We start from the raw sequence: 19,555 nt of genomic DNA, 5'->3' as shown, positions 1-19,555 counted from the left end.
TCAGTTACTAGGACCTGTTATTTTATCAAATTAGGCGCAACACATAATTTCTCCACAAATATAATACCACAGGTTTTAGACAACAACCCTCTTGCCGGTAGATTAGAGCTGTGATTTATGCACTATGCTCTAACTCGTTTCGTATTCAACGTTCGGTAACATTTAACCCTAGTGTCTTCTTCGGGTCACATTCTTTTAATATATATTATCTTTCTATAATTAAAATTATTAGAATAGCTGCAACTCGATGGTTCTACATTTCCTGTTTCCTCTCATTATAGTATAAAGCGTGAATTCTATACATTCAGGATATTTTTTCCATAAAGACTTTGAGTGCATGGATCGCATTACGGTTAAGTCCAAATTTCGATAAAAGATGAATCAAACGTGGTGGATTAGTCCCTCTCTATCGTCTGATTTAAAGATATATCCCTAGAGTTAACCTAAATCTTACCTCTAGATTTTTTTATAGGAATTCCTCAGAAGTGTGATGATACATGTGGGAATAAAAAATGCGTAGCAAGCAGTGGAAACAAAACCAGGAATTTTTGAGATTCAAAAATTCTCTCTTACAAAAATACAAAGCGTGTGTGAAAATAGGATACGTGGAAAACCTTCTGTAAACTGAAACAGAAAATTGTTTACAAATCCGAGAGTATCAATTTTTCGGCCTACGTTTATCGGGACTTTTTAACTCTATTTGGCGAGATAGTATTTACCTTGCAAGTCCCAAATCCTTTTCTTAATACCCTGTATAGGGTGTTGCTTTATCGGTGGTCAAACATCGTCGAAAAGTTCGTATAATCACACAACTGCTCGATCTTGTTTCTGAACTAAAATTAGATTTTTGTTCGACCATTTACCACATCATGTTCCACATCAATGTGAGTCAATGTACACCTGATAAGTTATCTGCAATTGAACGTGATCTAACGAACCAAATTCTTAGTTGGAATGATTTAATACAACCAATCGCGCGTGAAATCAGTAACGTTCGCTCCTTTTGTCTAAAGAAGAACGTGGTGTCTAATTGGGAAACGAGGTCAAACAGGTTACAAGTTGCTACAAGTTTTTCTTGTCGGTTGTTCGGCGTGTCCGCCGGCAAAATGGATCCCGCGAATAAAGAAACACCCTGTATGTACTGATCTCGAGTACCTGAAACTTGAAATTGGCAGAGCGCCATGAAAGAAGTGCGCAATTCCGCGACGGGATTGCCACGCTACGTTCGCGTTACCGGGAAGAATAATTTTGGGCCACTGCGACGCAAAGGGTGCTGGCGTCAGGAAAATTTCAAAGCGAAGAAAGCTAACGGCCACAAAGCGCTGGAAAGAAACACGAGCGTTCTATCTGCGCAACATCGTGAACGCCGCGCAGCAGTGAAGCTATCTACCGGCAGACAGCAGCACGGAGAACTAAACACGCTAAACAATGCGCGTCTTGAATACACAGTGTAACTCGGACCGTATCTATGGAGACTATTTTAGTTACTTCTCAATTCTTTATTTATAAGTCTGTGTTTCGCTCGCCGGTTCGTGTTATCGTTTCACGAGTACGAACAGTTTGAAAGCTAACCCCGTTCAATCGTCGGCTTTGCTCGTTTCGTCGCTGTCACATCGGACTGAATTCGATGTTTCACCGTCCATATCCGATATTACGTCAGTTTCCACGGAGTGATATTAAGGCGCGTCTCGTTCGTTCGAAATGCTCTTCGAAACCGTCTCTTACGGAATCGATACTTCGCACCGGACACTACCTCGACCCACGTGTGTAACACGACTATCAAAACAAAAACAATCACTCACCGCGCTCGCCGAATGAACGATCTACGTTGATCCTTTGTCGATCCTCTTCCAACACCAAATGTACGGTCATTCCTTCAAGGACAGTTCACGTGTGCTGTTCCACTGTTTCCCCCAGTTTATCGGTTGAAAATTGACGTCTGCTCGGTGGAGGGAGGGTGGGCCGTTGTACCGATGCATTGGTGTCGTGCTTCTTTGTCAGAACAACACACTCGGTCTCCTGATATCCCGCGCAACGGTGAAGAAACGAGATGTCGCGCGTGCTTTGATGCGCGCGTGTCAAGAAAACGGGATGACGAAAACGGTCGCGGCGGTAACACGAGCGTGGAAAAGCGTGGAAAAAGAAGGGCGTATATACGTCGTGCGTGGTCTATCACAGCCAAGCCGTGGCATCGTGTACACTGAGTCACAGGCAACATGTTCCCGCCGGTTTATGAAGAGTTTCGTTCGACTGGTGTGCGCATGTGTCGGTGAATGCACCCGCCGCCGCGGCCAACGCGCGCGCCTATATCGACACGTGTGCATGACGATAAGAGGGGCCGATAACATTGCACCAGAGACAGAAGAAACGACGCAGAAACCGGCTGGCTGGAGGATCGTCGCGCTCCGACGTTCGAAACACCTCCCCCGCGTTTTGAGCGCCATGGTTCCTTTCTCTGGAATTTCAAAGACTGTCCCTTTATGTTTCTCCGCACTCTCGCGGCGATAATGCCGACTTCTTTGTTTTTCAGCACTCGACGATACTAATCTTCAGATATGAATCACTGTTATCGAATGGATGACTGTCGAAAGATTTTGTACGATTATGTTTCTTTTCTGTTCAGTGACTGCCAGTTGGATACAATTCAAATAAACTATGATTGTTTTTTCATTCTTTTTGACTTTATTTTAAATAATCTGCCGAACGAATTTTTTTATTTTTCGATGGAAATATTGTTATCGTGTTTATCTGGTTAAAAAAAATATATTTCAAAATAATTTTCGTATCCAAGCTTTGATTAGAGTTATTTGAAAATAATAACGCTGGTGTGCCTGACCGTTTTTAGTGTAAAGTACGCGTTGAAGATGGGTAAGTATTGCATTTATTGTCGTGGAATAGATTTGATCGTACTTAACGCCAAACACTAACACATACTGAACGCCCACTCCTAGAAACAGAGCAACAAACTTTCCTGAGAATCGTAAGTAGATACATGTTGCGGTATATGTTTATTTTGATTACAATTACGTAGATTATGACGTTTGCTTATTTCATGTACGATGTTTTGCGTCGTTTTCTCAGAACGTTGCAATATTTGGGACAATATTTTTTCTACTAACATTTGTGAATTAAATACACGTATTGCTGGAAAATAGATTTAAAATAGACAGGATACATTTAAATATGCTGCTGTTAAAACAGATATATGTACGATCGTCATAAATTATTAAATTGATTGGACAATGAATTTAGACAAATAATTCAATGTGCGAAATCGCTGGAAGTTACAATTATTAAAAGTCGTCTCACAAATTAGGAAGAGCAACGACAGAGGTCACTCAGAATTTAAATTCGTATTTCGAACACGGTAAGTGGATTCAATCAGCCTTCGAATCTCGTTGTTCGACAATTGCTCATTAAATATCATTTGTAATCTTTGTCGGATTACTGAGTAATTCGCGAAGAATATAAATCACCATTTATCGATTTAACTGACTCAATTACATCGAATGAGAGGAATGCTGATCACAGAATTTCTCTACTGATAAGAAGAAATTAATGTTTCGTAATGTAACTTCTATGTTTTATCGACAATATGAACCCAATAATAGTGTGTGAAAGCATAAATTATTTTGCTACATTTTCGATATTTATAGATACTGAATAATCGGTTAAAATATAGAAATAGATTGTGGTGCCCTCTAGTAAAGTTCCTGCAAAACATAATTGCTTTGGTAAATTGTTCAAACCATTGAATATGCGAATAAATTAACACTGTTGGGCAACGGGATGCGTAAAAATACCGAATACACGTGTTACCGACGGACGCATAAAATTATGCTTTAGATAAATATGATGTTACCGGCGGAACAAATATCTTTCCTTTGTATAGATATCTGTCGAAACAGAAACATCTCGTAAAAAATGTGAATGTGTTAATTAGTATTCTGGAAATGAAATCATTATTCAATATTAATTTATAATCACCTTTGCCTACCGCAAGTCGAAGTAAGAGCACATTTCACTCACTGTAAGTCAAAGTATTAAGAAGAAAATTCACAATCAGTAACAGTTTTTACCTATAATACAGACAATTTTTTTGGTAATTATAACATTTAAATGTAGTCAAAATAAATATTATGAACAATCTTCTCTTGAACGTATAATCAACACTCGGTTTAAAATTTTTTTAATTTTTCCGAAAAACTGCTGCTACTGCAATGAATTTTGCCTACACGTTCATGACAGTGTTGCGTAAAAGTCGCCGCTTGTCTAGTGTTTCCTAAACATATGGCGGGTCGTTAATGACCAATCAAAATTTATAATGGTCAAAATTCGACCAGGAAAATTTGATCGTTTGACGGCGGCAGAAGAAAAATTGACACCGATTTTGTATGAATGGAAAGAAATGAATTTGTCAAAAAGTCCAAAATCGTATGAGAGATCGGTATTGGTTAGGAGTAGATATTTTCCCGGTCGGTCATGCAAGTCGCAGTTTTTAAGTTCACCCGTTATACGTTTAGTTGTCCACCGCCGCAATATGTTTACAATAGCAAGCGGTGGCAATGGAATCACGCATGCGCTGCCGCGAACAGGTATCTACGTATATCAAGAACTCGACGAGTAGCAGCAACAGTTTTTGTAAATATCTCAAAAATTAAAGTCGACCGCTGTTTTTTTTAAAAAAAGTTGTACAAAATATCTTCTGTATAACACATTTAAGAAGTATCAAAATCGGTGAGGATATAGTTTTTGACATATTAATGGCATATACTTCAGAGATGTCTATAGTATGAAAATAAAGATGGGCAATTGTGACAGTTGAACACATAATTATTAAAATGTAAAAGTGATCCATCGTTTCCATCAAATAACTGAAAAACATGTTCGTGTATTAAGTTTTAGAAAATTGTTTAAATACTATTGCAATGATTAGACGAAAAAGGAAGAATCAAAATATTGGAAGAAGAGGCTAATTTTCTTCTCTTTCGGTATAACAAAAAAGTTCCATAATTGAAAGAAAATATTTTTTATTCGAGTTGCGCAATATTTAGTTTTTATAGACTCAAAAATAACCAACATATAGTTTCATATGTAAGTAAGAGTAAATATATATTGCTTTTGTAATAAATATTTTTTATATATTTACTAGTCATCGAACGGTTGTAGTAAATATACCATAATAGAAATTCATTAAGTATAGATACATATAATATGAGTAAAGGTCTATAAAGAGAATATTTTGCATAAAATCGTGCAATAGCAGTTTAAACATTGCAGTTTAATACACGTGCAAATTAGTCAGTAAAAATTTCGGATGTAAAAATAACTATATTCTCTGGCAATAAGAAATTTATATCTTTTTATACTAATAATTTAATCATTTACGTAGTACACACGACGTGTCAGTACAGTTCACCTAGTGACTATACATATTTAACATGTTAGCCAACATCATTATTTTATATGTTACTTGTATGAAGTTGGCTTATAAGTAATAATATTATCAATTTTATTCGTAATTATTCGTAATACATACGTCATTTAACAAAGTTTACAAGAATTCATTTCTTTTTATATATCACTTAATTGCAATCTTTTAGAATTTCTATTGATTTCGAAACAACCCGAAGTGTGCCTCGTTTGTACAATAGGTAACTTCCTGTTTTATTTCTAGAATATTCACGTGATTCGTTCCGAGCAAGCGTAGAACGTATGATTGCGTAACGAACATAAGAGATCAAAGATTTAGTCGCAGAGCTCTCGAGTCGACGGAAATCTTTCGAGAGATACGGACGTCTTCAATAACAAACGTAGACCAGAACGTAAAATCATTAAACATGCCGCGACGTGGACGTGCATCTGCTCCTCCACCAAGGACGTAAGTTCACATAATTTATTTAAATTCACATTTTCTTTATTTTTATTAGAGTAGAACATAATGTTTTATAAATTGTAGTCAATTATTCAATGTTCTACGCAATGTCAAATAAAACGTGTTAATTAAATTACACATTTATGACATTCCTGCGGCGATTGTTTTTTTTTAATAATAATGTAAATATAATTTTTATTTCAATTCAGTGTTAGGCGAGCCGCACCAGCTCCTGCTCCAGCTGCATCTCAAGTGCCAGCACATGCTGCTCCAGCAACACCGATGGTTGCCCAAGCTCAACAACCATCCCTCATGGGACAAATGGCTGCTACCGCTGGAGGTGTAGCCATTGGTTCAGCAGTAGGTCACACTGTGGGGCATGCTATTACCGGCCTTTTCAGTGGTGGCTCCAGCGAAACTGCTGTAGCACCTGCCGCAGCACCTGCAATGGCACAAAGTGCTCCAGCATCTGCACCTGCTACTGGCGCTTGTGCATGGGAAGTTAAGCAATTTTTGGAATGTGCTCAGAACCAGTCTGATCTTACATTGTGTGATGGATTCAATGAAGCCCTTCGCCAATGCAAAGCTTCTCACAGTAAGACATCTCTTTAAAAAATATTCTTATAAATTTTGTTGTTACCCACAGAATGATATATAAAATTTATTTGTGTATTTCAGATATAATGTAAAACAGTATTTTTAAACAAGTGGATAGTAACAAAAAGTTATAGAACAATTTTAGGAAATTAATATTTTACAAAATTTTACTCTGATGGTATAAAAAACAGGTGATATAAAAAAAAATATGGTTCAATAATATTAAATGAATTATCCACATTTATCTGAACCTATTGTGTAGTTTGATTTTACCTATTAATGTGTATATCTAATTGAAAATGACATTCAAGAAATTTATGTTTAGAGAAATAAATAAATTACTTTAAATGTATATCTTTGTGATTGATTTACAGTTTAATCCCCTCCATACATGCCCTTTTTATGTGTAAAATTATTCAGCCCTAACATTGTATTTGTACAACCATGCAAATAATCTGGAGTATTTTATGAAACAGAAAGAATTGCTACAGATATTGCTATGGTAAACGTTTTTTGTTTTGTTCAATGTAAATTGTATGATGCAATAATTTCTTAGATTGAAATTGTGTTTGTGCCAAGCAATAGTCATCAATAATAAAATTACTAATCTATTGATTCATCATGTTGCTGAACATCCTGCAAAAACAAACTCACATAATTGTGAAAGATCTAAACAGACTGAAAGACTAAATTCAATAATATTAACAATGATATTTTTTTTGGATATTTGTTTCAAGTTAAACCAGGAAACTGTTGTACATGTTAAAATTAGTACACTTGTTGTACTATGTTAAAAAGAAAAAAAAAAAAAAAAAAAAAAACAAGATTAAACACAAAAAGTTTTTGACAAAGTGTTCTTTCATTTAATAATATATACTGTGAAAGTATAGGATAATGTATTAGCTTTCTTTTTTTTTACTGCAATATTTTCTACATAATTTAAATAGTATACATCTCTTTAGGTTTAAGTTGAACACTGTACCAATTCAATTGGTTGGCTTTCTGCTTTCAAGTTTGCTGTTAACATTGTACTAGAAGTTGCTATTGTAATAAGTACTAATATTATTGAAGTTTGTCTTTATTTCGGATATAAATAGTGACACATCTTCTCACATTTATGAGCCAAGCAATTGAAAATGCACTTTTAAATAACATGAGACGTAAATAATATCTTATCAACTCTGGATTCTCAAGAACATTATGTTTAAAAAATAAAAATTTGGACACGTACAGAACCTTTCACAGTATTTGGATAAAATGTCAAAATAAATATAAGCAAAGTGAAAGTTAGCCACTATATTAAATAACATAGTTCTCGAAAAATAAGAAGTGTAAAGAAGAATATTAATCTTTCAATAGTTATGAAATAGTTAAGGATATATAAGAAATGAATGATTTAAGAACATAGTTTATTAACTTAACGCGTTTTTCAAAGACGGCTTTATACTCGGTCAAACGAGGCAATTAAATGTGCAAGAAAAGGAATATGGTAGACTATCTTTTCTCTGTGTTTAAGACGCGCATCACCATGAAGCCCGCGACAGTAGCGACTGCAATGCCAAGACCAGCTTTCCACCAGACGATAGAATCCCCTTGCATTAGTCCAAATTGATTTATATGCCTGAAATGCCAACAATTATTGTTCATAGGAAATACAGAAATTTTATAGTCTTCGGTATGATAAAACCCGTGTATATTTATGTATTTCTTTATACTGTAATTTAGTAATAATTCGGCATATTATTTTATGACGAGGATTTATAAATTTTGTAGATTCGGATTTTATCACACTTTAATTCACACAAAATTGAAAACCATGAATTATAGTTTTGAAATATGTACAGAGTGTAGAAAACCAAGACAAAAATCCAAGGATAAATTGCCATTTCTCATGCTCATGCAAAAAATAATGGTATCAGTTTATATTGTAAGTCATGAGCACGCCGTGAAATAAACAAAAACGTATAATACGAACAAAAACCTTGTAAAAGAATTCCACCATTGAGTAGGTGAGGGTTTGACAAGCAACATGTGGACCATACGCCTCAAAGGACTGAAAAGATTCAAGACTTTGTTACAATAGTCTTAATCATGCGACATCTCCTAATCTGAGCAAATCGCCTAACACATTTGACGAACGTATATTCTGTTCTGTAGACGTGCAATGAAGTATGAATGAAAAAAAAACAAAAGAATGTGATTCACGATTTGCTCAAGCTTACAATGTTTACAGTGTGGCAAAAATTCAGACCAACCTGTCTCTGTAAAATAATACCCATGCTCCTTGAAAGCGGCTAAACATGAAATCTTTTTGTTAGTGTCTAATAGTCATACAGTTTGAAAAATTGTACTATTTTACTTAAAATCTACAAAGAGTATCAAATAAAAACGTTTGATAGCAGTAAACAAGTGCAACGCAATTTTGACGTCAATTTACGATATTTTTGTCTATAACGGTTTCAAGTAAACATGACTGTTTCTTAACATGACATTTTTCGAAAATTCTCATACTTGTACAAATTATGTCTACTAATAATCAACATTTTGAGGAATCGAACTTACGGAAAGGCAGCCATTGTCGCCAATTTAACGAAGATTTCACGTCTTACGGTACGAGAGATGCTGTACGGTTGTGGTGGCATCAGTTTGTACTTATTGCAAAAAGTTACTGGTTGCAGCAAGTAATCTTGTTTTACTTCAGAGAGATCGTCCTTATTTGCTACTATGAGAACGGGGATCTTACTATCTGCAAAATATTTCTGAAAAAAAAAAAAAAAAATTCATTCAATTCTAAAACCATACAAATATTTCGTACACGGTCGCTTAGAATTACGAAAGAAACACTTACGATATAAATTCGTGCAATATATTCAAATGACTTAGGATTACTAGCATCATAAACAAGAGCTGCCGCGTCACAGTGAATTTGTGCTGGAGTTAAAGCATCCTGAACATTGTGTATATTTATATCTCGCAGAATTATTGTCTTCTCTTGGCCATACACATGCACTGTGTTTACAGTGACATGTGCACTTGATGGAACCACTTCATCAGTTAATTTCTACAAATTATAAAGAATGTTATTTAAGTATCATCAAATTTATATTATAGTATTCACGTGTAGACGTACAACCGTGTATACCTCGAGTTTTGGATCAATAAAAGTTCTGCATAATGTCGTTTTTCCACTACATTTTGGACCAATTACATGACAACTATAAACGTTTCTGCTCGATTGTTTCTTTGCCAAATCCAATTTTTTTTCACGAGTTATTAGGATTGCAGTTGTCTGGCATTCATTAGTATACATGTTGTAACCTAGATATGCCATGTATTCTAATGTTTTGCGTACATTAATGAGAGTTAATAGCGCCCATTGACACATATAGCCTTGAAACGTTATCCATCCCTATTGATAAAGTAATATTAAAACCATAGGAATAATAAGATAATGATTTTAATAAATGCAAAGAAATCAACCTTTTCATTAGTTGGCACAGTGTATTTATATTCATCGCTCCAAGGTGGAGATAAGCACCGTGAAAATAACGATTCCATTTCTGGAGGCGAAAGAGCACCATCTCGATCTCGATCATGTTGCATAAATAATAATGTTAAAAATTCTTGTCCCTTATGGGATAATTCAGTTGTGCAACCAACAGGAACCTTCAGTCTGTCCAGTGCAATAAAAATAAGTGTAATATAAATTGAGTAAATTTTTGATATATCATTTGTTAATTGCATACTAACGGAGGATGTATATATTCTTTCGACATTTGTAACTCATTGTCGTAACCAAATTTTCTTAACACAGCCCAAGTAGTTTCGTTTCTTCCACGTTGTATAAACAAACATTGAAGATACATAAAACCTATAAATAGTAAAGATGTTTTCCTATACTGAATTTTTACAAATTATAATGTGTAAAATACCTTTCATTGTAACACATCCATTACAAATACCATCCTGAATATTTTTTGATAAAACAGCTTTCACATCCTCCAAAACCTGTGGCTGTAGTGGAGTGTTGAAGCACCATTGTTGAAATGCATTCAGTTCCATATCGTTTAGCAAACCATCATTATCCAAATCGCATATCTAAAATAATATACACAATAAAATAGTGCAATACACATTGAATAAACATTCGAGATTCAAGTGAAGAAACTTACTTTAAAAATTCTTTGTAGTGCAATTTTACATTCATCTGTAAGCTAAACATTACATTATATTAGTAAGTTACTCTCAGATTTTAATAAAGATATGTAACTTGCAATGAATTTTACCTCTTGTACATCGTAATTGTATAATGGCGTAGTAGGATGTAAAACAGCTTTTTGTGCATAATAAAATGTTTCTGATACATTTTGTAATGTTTTGGCAGAGCACTAAAATGAATATAGTACAAAATTAAACATCTGCTTTAACAATAACATCTTTGGTATTCCCATCATACAATCATCATTTTTTTTACCTCGATACAACTTTCAATTTCAGTGAATTCTTTCATTATAGGGTATACAGCCTGGAAAGAAAGAATAAAACTAGATTTTACTATAAAAAGAAATCAAATAGCATATTTGTGATTTGCATTTTATCGATGAACCTCAATAGTAGAGTAATCAACAAGATCTATCTTGTTTCCAACAAGAACAATTGGACAACGATTATTAGAAGAACATCGTCTAATCAGAGGTAACCAATAAGTAGCTGCTTTGTCCAATGTGTCCTCATCAACCACAGAATATACAACGCAAATTACATGCGCCTTTTGAATTTCGTCAGTCAATTGATCCTCAGTTTGTTCCGCAGCTGCAAATTGGAAATTGCAAGTAAACAGACTTTAATACAGAGGCAAGTAGTGTTTGTAAAAACTACAAATATATATATTATTATATATATATATATATCACTCTTACATACCCGAATAATCAACAATGTGTGTGGGTACTTGCTCGGGAGTAACATCCGCCGGTATAGTGATTTCCTCAGCTTTACAGGGTACATCTTCCGCGTACTCTTCGCTCACTAACGATAAAATTAAGGAAGTTTTACCGACTCCACGATCACCGATCAACAAAATTCTGACATTGCGCCTAGGCGCGACTGGACGTTGCACCATGCTGATATAAATGAAATACTTATCGCGTGTAATAGCGGCATTTACCGCCTAATTTTTTAAAAACATCTTTGTCGGTTTTCTACGAAAACTTCTGTATTCTCTCCTAACCTATAATTCACACCTTATCACCGCACTAGCTACTGAATGTCACTCCAGTGGAAATAATCTCGATCGCTTACGTCGACATTTTATCAACGATTACGATCTACTAGATCGGTAGCTGTAGCACTACACTTTCATCCGTATACGGGGAAAAAAGCGTTGCTTCACCCGCTGCGATTGAACTTGTGCTCCGAGGGTGGGCTTTTCAAGGTTACGTTCTGTATTCCAAATGACAGTATACACATATAAAACGTACACACGTGCGCGAGAATGTGCACAGAAGCGGCTATAAAAAACGAAGGATTGACCTGATTGTATGCAACGAATCGGATTACTGTTAAGTTTGAACTTAATAGGTTTGTTAAAAGGAAAAGTTCGCACCTTGGCAGAATGGAAAATCAGTCTATTCGTGGAACATGTCTCATGCATCCGCAGCGCCGACATTTAAATCACACGGTTTAGCAGTATACGTAAAATTCATTGAAATCGATAGTACTCAAATATTTTGACATTTGAGATCAACCTTCAAATTGTTCTTCCTAACGTTAAGCAAAAATTTTCATTCCTAAGTCCATAATTCGGCTTCCCTTACTATTAGAATGAAAAATTCGATTCTAATTCTTGCGATTGGAGTATACATTTGTCAGAATGGACAAAATTTTGCGAATTATTTATCTTGAAATTATTACGAATTATCTCCGCTCGATGTTGGTTCGGTAAATATACGTACTTCTTTTGGAAAAGTTTTATCGTTTTATTTCATGATAATGTTGCGAAGCAAAGAAGAAAATTATTGCATCAATATAATAAAATAACATATAGCAACGACAAGCGGTAAAGTAAGTTAAAAACGAAATGACGATTGATGGGAGGGAGGGGACGGAGCATACTATCTGAAACGAAAGTGTATTCTCGTTTGTGCACGTTATCGTATTTGTATACTATTTGTTTGTCTCGTTTACATGTGTAATTATTTGTAATGTACGATAAATCATTACGTATCTAATCAATTCCATTAAAAAAGAAGCATTGACTATTTACTATTTTAGGAATGCATTGAATGAGAAGATTGAATGAAAAAAGTAAAAATTCAATTTTTCTGTCATCCTTTATATTGCAAAACATCTAAGTTAATGAGAAGTTAATAATAACGTGCATTGTATTCTAATCTTCTAATTCTTTGCAAATCGAGACGAGAAATATTTTTGCTTAAGATGGAAACAAAGTAACGACAACTAAATTGTTGATTATCTCCCAACTTGTTTGTTACATTAAAGAAATATAACAACACACTTGATATAATGTCGGCTAGTTTTTTCTTCGTACCCCCCAGGAATATAAAAATACAGTCGGGCCACTTAAGAGGTAAACAAAGTGATAACCTTTGCGCATATATGTAGCCACCTGAAAGTTCAAGACGTATTATCATGCTGAATTATCCCGCGCGTGAAGATATTGATGACCCTCAACATTGTATTCATTTAAAAATATTAAAAACGGTCCAACAACTTCGTTCAATTGCGAAATAATATTCTACGCCAAAGCCCTGATTTTTAATAAAAATGGATACACCGAACTTTCGTACCCTATTATTTCTACAATCCCACGATCCTAACCTATTCGTAAACAAACAAATAAATAAATTTATTTGTAACGTATTAAACATTACGTTAAACGTGCAAAGATAAAACGCCCGAATTTAGTTCTATTCAAATTCATCTTACTATTTCGTTTTCAGAGACGAAATCAATATTAATTATGGTCAAAATTCAATTATCCATTTTTTCGAGATCAAAAACGCTTAACAATTATTTTTAAGATATTCAAAGATTGACCACGAGAGAACAAATATTCTTATCGATACCGTGAGATGAATATCATAGCTCAGAAGTATTTCTAAGTAAATCTACTCTAATCCTGAACATCTTCCCTGATCACCTCAATGGAGGTGGTACGATGAAGCTAAATTAGCGCAGATCCTACGAAGAATGTTCACTGATAGCCAACGAGACAATCGTCACCGATAGCTAATTTGACGAAAATATTTTCGAGAATTTTACCGAACAGGGGTTACCGAATTTCCGGTACAACAATTCGTTCTCGATGATACGTATCATCGGTTAACCTTTGGGTAAATACGTAGAATATATTCGAAACAGCGAAGGATATCGCGGATAGACTGTGAAATCTTGAGGGAGGTGGGTCGTCAGGTCGCCGATAACCGCCTTCCTCGATAGGATTCGGGTATAAAAGCCTGGATGAACAGACAGTGAGCATCACATTGTACCATTGGATCACAATGAGGTGCTTAGTTGTCCTGTTGGCTCTCGTGGCTTTTGGAGCCTGTGGCAGCAGCAAACAAGCTGGTAAGTCTACTTTTGCAACTTCTATGTCTCGAACTCTGAAACAAAGGAAGAATACTTGTACGAATAATTGTCTCGTAATATCTTGCTAACTATATCACCTGTTACTTCTCTCAGAATTGTACACCACGAGCGGGTTATTCACAGTTTCAAGGGGGGTCGGTTAACAGAGGGATTTAATTTTAATATTCGAATTTTTTTGAGCCAAGTAGAAATTGTTGGAAAGTAGTTACAATCTGTCCAAAATGTGTATGGAAAATTATAATTGTGTACAATTTGCAAATCGATGAATTAACTGGGAAGCAAAGTATACCAAACTCCTAGATACCAAATCCCCGTAAACTGACGTTTACTTGTAGAAACTCTTTGGCACTCTTGAGAAGTATCTGGCTATCGAGTCATCTTCCTTTTTCTTTTTCATTTTCTAAGAAATTAACGACCACGTGTGATTATTATAATACGATTTTTATTTCTTCGTAGTCGTTAATAAATAGTAGGGGGTGATCTTGTGAAAGTATTATAACAATCCATTACCACCTGAGAGTGGTGACCAGTGGTGAATATCGTTTAGACTTTTTTGTACTTTGTTGGTACCGAGTTACAGTGATCCAAGAAACTCAACAAGACTCAAATTCCAGTGTATCGATGTTGTTCCTCGATGTTTAAGGACAATTCGTTTGTTTCAGCTGACCAGGACCTCCTGAACAAACAACAAGATGTAATCCAACTCCTGCAGAAGATCACACAGGACATCCCGAACCAGCAACTGCAAAACTTAGGCTCTAATTATGACATCATTAACAACGCTCACCAATACACTAACCCGATCACCGTTAGATACTATGTTGGTGCTGTACAGGCTGGTCTGGTTCAACCAAAGGGCACCGTTTACAGCCCATCTATCAGCCAACTGCGCAAAGAAGTCTCCCTTCTTCACAAGATTCTGACAGGTGCCAGGGACTACCACACTTTCCTAAAGACTGCTGCATGGGCTCGTGTTCACGTAAACGAAGGACAATTTGTCAAGGTATGAGACTGAAAGTTTAGAAATATTGTGTGGCATAAGTTGTACGTTAGATTGGGTCGAAACATGTTCTATCCTATATAGTTTTCTATGTTACTTACATTAATTTGTGGCTACGTCATTGCATCCTAAAAGATTCCAATATGTAGTATAAGTGCACTATACTTGAAACCTGTATTTGATTAAATCTTGTCCAATGAATAGGCTTTGGTCGGTGCTGTTCTGATGCGCCCAGACACCCAGGACATCATTCTTCCACCTGCTTACGAAATTTTGCCCCAATACCATTTGGATGCTAGAATCATTCAGGAAGCTCAGCAAGCCGGTATCCGAGATATTCAGAAGGGCATCGAAAACATCCTGATCCCCGTCAACTACTCCGCAGTTCTGTCTCCTGTTGAACAACAACTCTCTTATTTCACCCAAGATGTTGGCCTTGCCACATACTACGGCTACCTGAACCTTGCTGGTGTCATCTCGGGAGTAAGCAATTTCAGAATAATGAATTGTTCGTCTATGGTACATTTTGGGGAAATCCTCAAATTAATCCGATCAATGTTTTCTTCTATTCAGCAACAAGAACAACAGCAACAGCAACAGCCCTTGACGCCCCTACAGTACCATCAACAAATTGTAAGAAAGTACCAACAACAAGTAGGACAGGAACAACAAAGCACCATTGGTCATGGATCAACGTACTTGTACCTCCATCAACAACTCTTGGCTCATTACGAACTTAACCGTCTTACAAATGGACTCAGCTCCATTGAGGACATTGAATACTCCAACGTACAGGCTCTTTATCAGCCCCACCTTCGCAACCTCAACGGACTCGAATTCCCAAGCCGTCCGGAGAACCTTCAACTCCAGCCACAGAAGAACAAGCTGATCAGGGCTGTCGCTACCATGGAGAAAAGACTGATGGAAGCCATCGATTCTGGCCACGTTATCACACCCCAGGGCATCTTCCTTTCTTTGTACCAACCACAGGGGCCCAACATTCTCGGTGACTTGATCGAAGGATGCGGCAAAAGTGTTAACCCAAGGTCAGCTTTCCTCTAACAAAAATATTATTCACAGATCAGTTGGTAGGATTCGTAGGTTCTTAACACTTGTTCTACCTTCTCGAATAGATACTACGGAAGCCTGCAAGCTGTAGCTCGCAAACTTCTTGGCAACGCACCCGAGAGTCAGAACATCTGGGACTACACACCATCAGCTCTTGAACTTAGTCAGACCACTGTTCACGATCCAGCCTTCTACCAGCTTACCAAGAAAATTATGTCCCTATACCACAAGTACCAACAGTCTCTGCCAGCTTACCAATCCAGCGACCTCTTGCTCCCCGGTGTTACCATTCAGAACGTTGACATCAGCCAGCTCGTTACCTTCTTCAACGACTTTGTGATCGACCTTGACGCAGTCACCCCTCAATTGAGCCAGCAACAGCAACAATTGGAACAACAACAGCAACAGCTGCAACAGCAACAGCTGCAACAGCAACAACTGCAACAGCAACAGCTGCAACAGCAACAAGAGCAACATCAGCCGCAACAGCAGCAACAACAACAGCAACAACAGCAGCAGCAACAGCAACAGCAGCAGCAACAGACGCAACAACAAGTTCAACAGCAAATCTTGGCTCATTTGAAGAGATTAGACCACAGACCCTACCAATACCAGATCGCCGTTCACAGCGAACAGAGTGTTCCCAATGCAGTTGTCCGTGTCTTCCTTGGACCTAAACACGACTACCAGGGCAAACCCATCAGCATCTCCAAGAACAAACACCTCTTTGTTCAGCTTGACCAGTTCATCCACGGACGTGAGTATCGATGGTGTCTTCCCACCGTCAACTATCTAGAAACAATTTGTTTCTAATGTTTCGTTCATTGCAGTCCAACAGGGCCAGAACGTGATCATCAGAAACTCCCAACAAGCCGTTGGCCAAAGCTTCGACTGGCCATCCGTTCAGAACATCCAACAAGGTGTCAACAGTGCTATCAGGTCCCAGGAACCCTTCTATGTCACCGAGGTTGGTGAACACTCTGGATTCAATTCCTCCAGAATAATACCGATTCTACAACAAAATTATGTTCTTACAGCCACACCAGATCTTCAGTTTCCCCGCTAGGTTGTCTCTGCCCAAGGGTCAACCCCAAGGATACCCGCTTCAATTGCTCGTCTTGATCTCTGGACCTAGCCAACTCAACGTCCCGTACGGACCAGTGATCCCGGAAGACAGTCTTACGTACCAAGACCAACAGTACCAAATCGTCACCCCTGAGCAATACCAACAGTTGAAACAACAGCTGCCCCAGGTGTCTGGAATTCAACAGAACGTGGAGGTTCTCCCCGAAAACTGGGTCTGGGCTCAAGAACAAATCGAAGGTACTCCGTCGGGGACAACGAGACATAGACGTTCGTTGTTCAGGACCACTGACCATATACGCCTCCTCTTCTTTGCAGCCGTGAGGAACCACTACGCTAACATCTATGCCAAGTACCATGGACAGTACCCACGCACGCAGATTCAAAACCCGGTCGGCCAGGGACAGGACATGACCTACTACATCCAGGGTATCGGTGTACAGAACCAACAACACCTCAGACCGCAGCAAGTGCAACCAGTACAACCAATCTTGCCGGTTGGACCGCAACCGGGATTACAGTACCAGCAACAGATCCACGGTCAACAATTGCCGGAAGGTCAGCAACAGGAATGGTTACCACAAGGTCTTCAATACGTCCAGGGACAGCAGGTTATCCGTAAAGGTCTGCAAGGACTCCAGAGTATACAACAGACCGCCCAAGGACTCCCGGTTATAGGACAGGTTGTGCAAGGACTTCGAGGTATCCACAAGGTCGTGCAAGGTGGTCTTCAAGGTAGCCTGCAAGGTGGTCTCCAAGGTGCTCTGCAAGGTGCCCAGAGTGTCCAAGGTGTGCAACCAGGCGTAAAAAATCTGCTACCGGGTGTACCACAGGGTGTACAACAGGGTGTACAACAAGGTGTACCACAAGGTGTGCAACAAGGTGTACCACAAGGTGTCCAACAAGGTGTTCAGCAGGTTGTACCGCAGCACGTGCAACAAAATGTACAACAGGTACAACAACAAGGTGTTCAACAGGGCGTGCAAGGTCTCCAGGAAATGCAACAAGTAGTACCAGGACTGCCTGGTGTGCAACAGGGCGTACAAGGACTGCCTGGTGTGCAACAGGGCGTACAAGGACTCCAGGGTATGCAACAAGGCGTACAGCAGGGACAGGTTCTCCAAGATGTTCAAGGTATCCAAGGAATCCCGTGTGTTGAACAGAACATCCGTAACATGCTGCAACAATTAGGCCCGCAAGGTCAACAGACTGTACAGATCCCGTACAGCATGGAAAGACTCCAATTCCAATGGTCGGGCATCCAGCCTGGCATGAATGTATGGGGCTCCGTTAGCAGTGGACAACTCCACGCTGGTGGTTTCCAGGGTATTCACTCTCAACCGCAAACTGTTCAGGACCAATCTGTTAGCGAGTACTATCAGAACAAACCAATCTCTGAGATCATCGGTGGCGCCATCTCCCTTGACGGCAAGCCTCTTGGTTTCCCGCTCGACAGACCCCTGACTCCCAGCGCCCTCAGTGTACCGAACATCTTCGTCAAGGATGTTCTCGTCTACCACGAGGGACAACCCACCAACGACATCACTCAGTAAATGTTCCTACGGCCACAGTCGTACAACGGATTAAGCGTGCAGAAAATGTTGTAAAGCTAATGCAGAAAAAAAGCAAACATGGTTTATCAATGTATCATTTATAATGAATAAATTGCTTTAAAAAGCAAATGTTTATTATAAAATCTGTCTTCTCTGTTCGTACACCTTGGCTAGACTGTTTCAGAACTTGGAGTTGGTATAACTTTTAACATTACAACCAACAGATTTTTGTGTTTGAGGAATACCTCGTGTGTGTATTCCAAGAAAACCGATTGGTGAGAAAAAAGAGGAATACGATTCAATATTCTATGAGTAGACATAATACGAAGAAGTTCTATATACATAGTCAAATAAACGTTTCGTTGAAAAATTATAACAAAGGTATGAAATCGTAACAAACTTCCTCTCGGTGTACAATTATAGTATAAAAATAAGGCGATGATACTTGTGTTATTTGTTTATATTGTGTTTACTACTTAATTTATTAATATCTGAAACTTATTAATATCTTAAAGTTATTACTTTCTTTCAAAATGGTGGCCATGTCGATACGAGACAACGTTGGAAAATACAAGGCGCATAAACAAATTATACAAACATCATCGACTTGTTTGTACGCTATAATTTACTATGAGGAAGTTCGTGGTAATTTTATATTTTTCTTACAACTTTTTCGTTTTTTTTTTAAATTAAAAATTGTAACCGTCTCAATAATTGAAACGTTGTCGAAATAGAGAATTGAAGATACTCGGCATAACCAAAAAGTAC

General features: G+C 37.6%; 4 protein-coding genes across 9 annotated transcripts in view; 2 read left to right on the top strand and 2 right to left on the bottom strand.

The window, feature by feature from the left end:
* Window positions 1-4,235, bottom strand: part of LOC143147720 (transducin beta-like protein 2) — a 68,840-nt gene extending 64,605 nt beyond the window's left edge. For 2 of the 3 annotated variants that reach the window (XM_076313284.1, XM_076313285.1), the window contains exons 1-2: window positions 3,988-4,235; window positions 1,803-2,947 (exon numbers count right to left, since the gene is read on the bottom strand). Coding sequence is in view for 1 of the 3 variants with exons in the window: in XM_076313285.1 (XP_076169400.1) it covers window positions 1,803-1,872 (70 nt within the window). In the remaining 2 variants the exon portion in view is untranslated. Of the gene's footprint in view, window positions 1-454; window positions 2,948-3,987 lie in introns of all 3 variants that reach the window. The other variant, XR_012992333.1, reaches the window with a different exon arrangement.
* Window positions 4,236-4,598: 363 nt separating this feature from the next.
* LOC143147726 (uncharacterized) lies at window positions 4,599-6,824 on the top strand. Its single transcript, XM_076313302.1, has 4 exons — window positions 4,599-4,737; window positions 5,678-5,881; window positions 6,085-6,470; window positions 6,554-6,824. Exons 2-4 carry the CDS (start codon window positions 5,841-5,843, stop codon window positions 6,562-6,564), a joined length of 438 nt encoding a protein of 145 aa, XP_076169417.1. The 5' UTR covers window positions 4,599-4,737; window positions 5,678-5,840; the 3' UTR covers window positions 6,565-6,824.
* On the bottom strand, window positions 6,300-12,086 carry Miro (mitochondrial Rho GTPase). Of its 4 annotated transcripts, none has more exons than XM_076313288.1 (14): window positions 11,396-12,086; window positions 11,079-11,284; window positions 10,947-10,997; window positions 10,759-10,860; window positions 10,645-10,686; window positions 10,405-10,570; window positions 10,223-10,343; window positions 9,953-10,145; window positions 9,615-9,881; window positions 9,321-9,533; window positions 9,035-9,231; window positions 8,728-8,766; window positions 8,448-8,525; window positions 6,300-8,093 (listed from the first exon to the last, which is right to left on the bottom strand). In XM_076313288.1, exons 1-14 carry the CDS (start codon window positions 11,592-11,594, stop codon window positions 7,967-7,969), a joined length of 2,001 nt encoding a protein of 666 aa, XP_076169403.1. In that variant the 5' UTR covers window positions 11,595-12,086; the 3' UTR covers window positions 6,300-7,966. The 4 variants fall into 4 exon arrangements, with proteins under 4 accessions (XP_076169403.1, XP_076169404.1, XP_076169405.1 ...); XM_076313289.1 differs by having other exon boundaries at window positions 8,454-8,525; window positions 11,396-12,085; XM_076313290.1 differs by lacking the exon at window positions 8,448-8,525 and having other exon boundaries at window positions 11,396-12,084.
* A 1,909-nt stretch (window positions 12,087-13,995) lies between these two features.
* On the top strand, window positions 13,996-18,854 carry Hex110 (hexamerin 110). Its single transcript, XM_076311212.1, has 8 exons — window positions 13,996-14,062; window positions 14,746-15,086; window positions 15,288-15,554; window positions 15,702-16,129; window positions 16,217-16,908; window positions 16,982-17,118; window positions 17,189-17,474; window positions 17,553-18,854. The coding sequence occupies exons 1-8, from the start codon at window positions 13,996-13,998 to the stop codon at window positions 18,785-18,787; spliced, it is 3,453 nt and encodes a 1,150-aa protein (XP_076167327.1). The 3' UTR covers window positions 18,788-18,854.
* Window positions 18,855-19,555: the final 701 nt, after the last annotated feature.

The sequence above is a fragment of the Ptiloglossa arizonensis genome, chromosome 5, assembly GCF_051014685.1.
Source record: "Ptiloglossa arizonensis isolate GNS036 chromosome 5, iyPtiAriz1_principal, whole genome shotgun sequence".
NCBI classification, from domain to species: domain Eukaryota; kingdom Metazoa; phylum Arthropoda; class Insecta; order Hymenoptera; family Colletidae; genus Ptiloglossa; species Ptiloglossa arizonensis.
The sequence above is the reverse complement of the archived record's forward strand: the minus strand, read 5'-3'. Positions and strand labels throughout refer to the sequence as shown.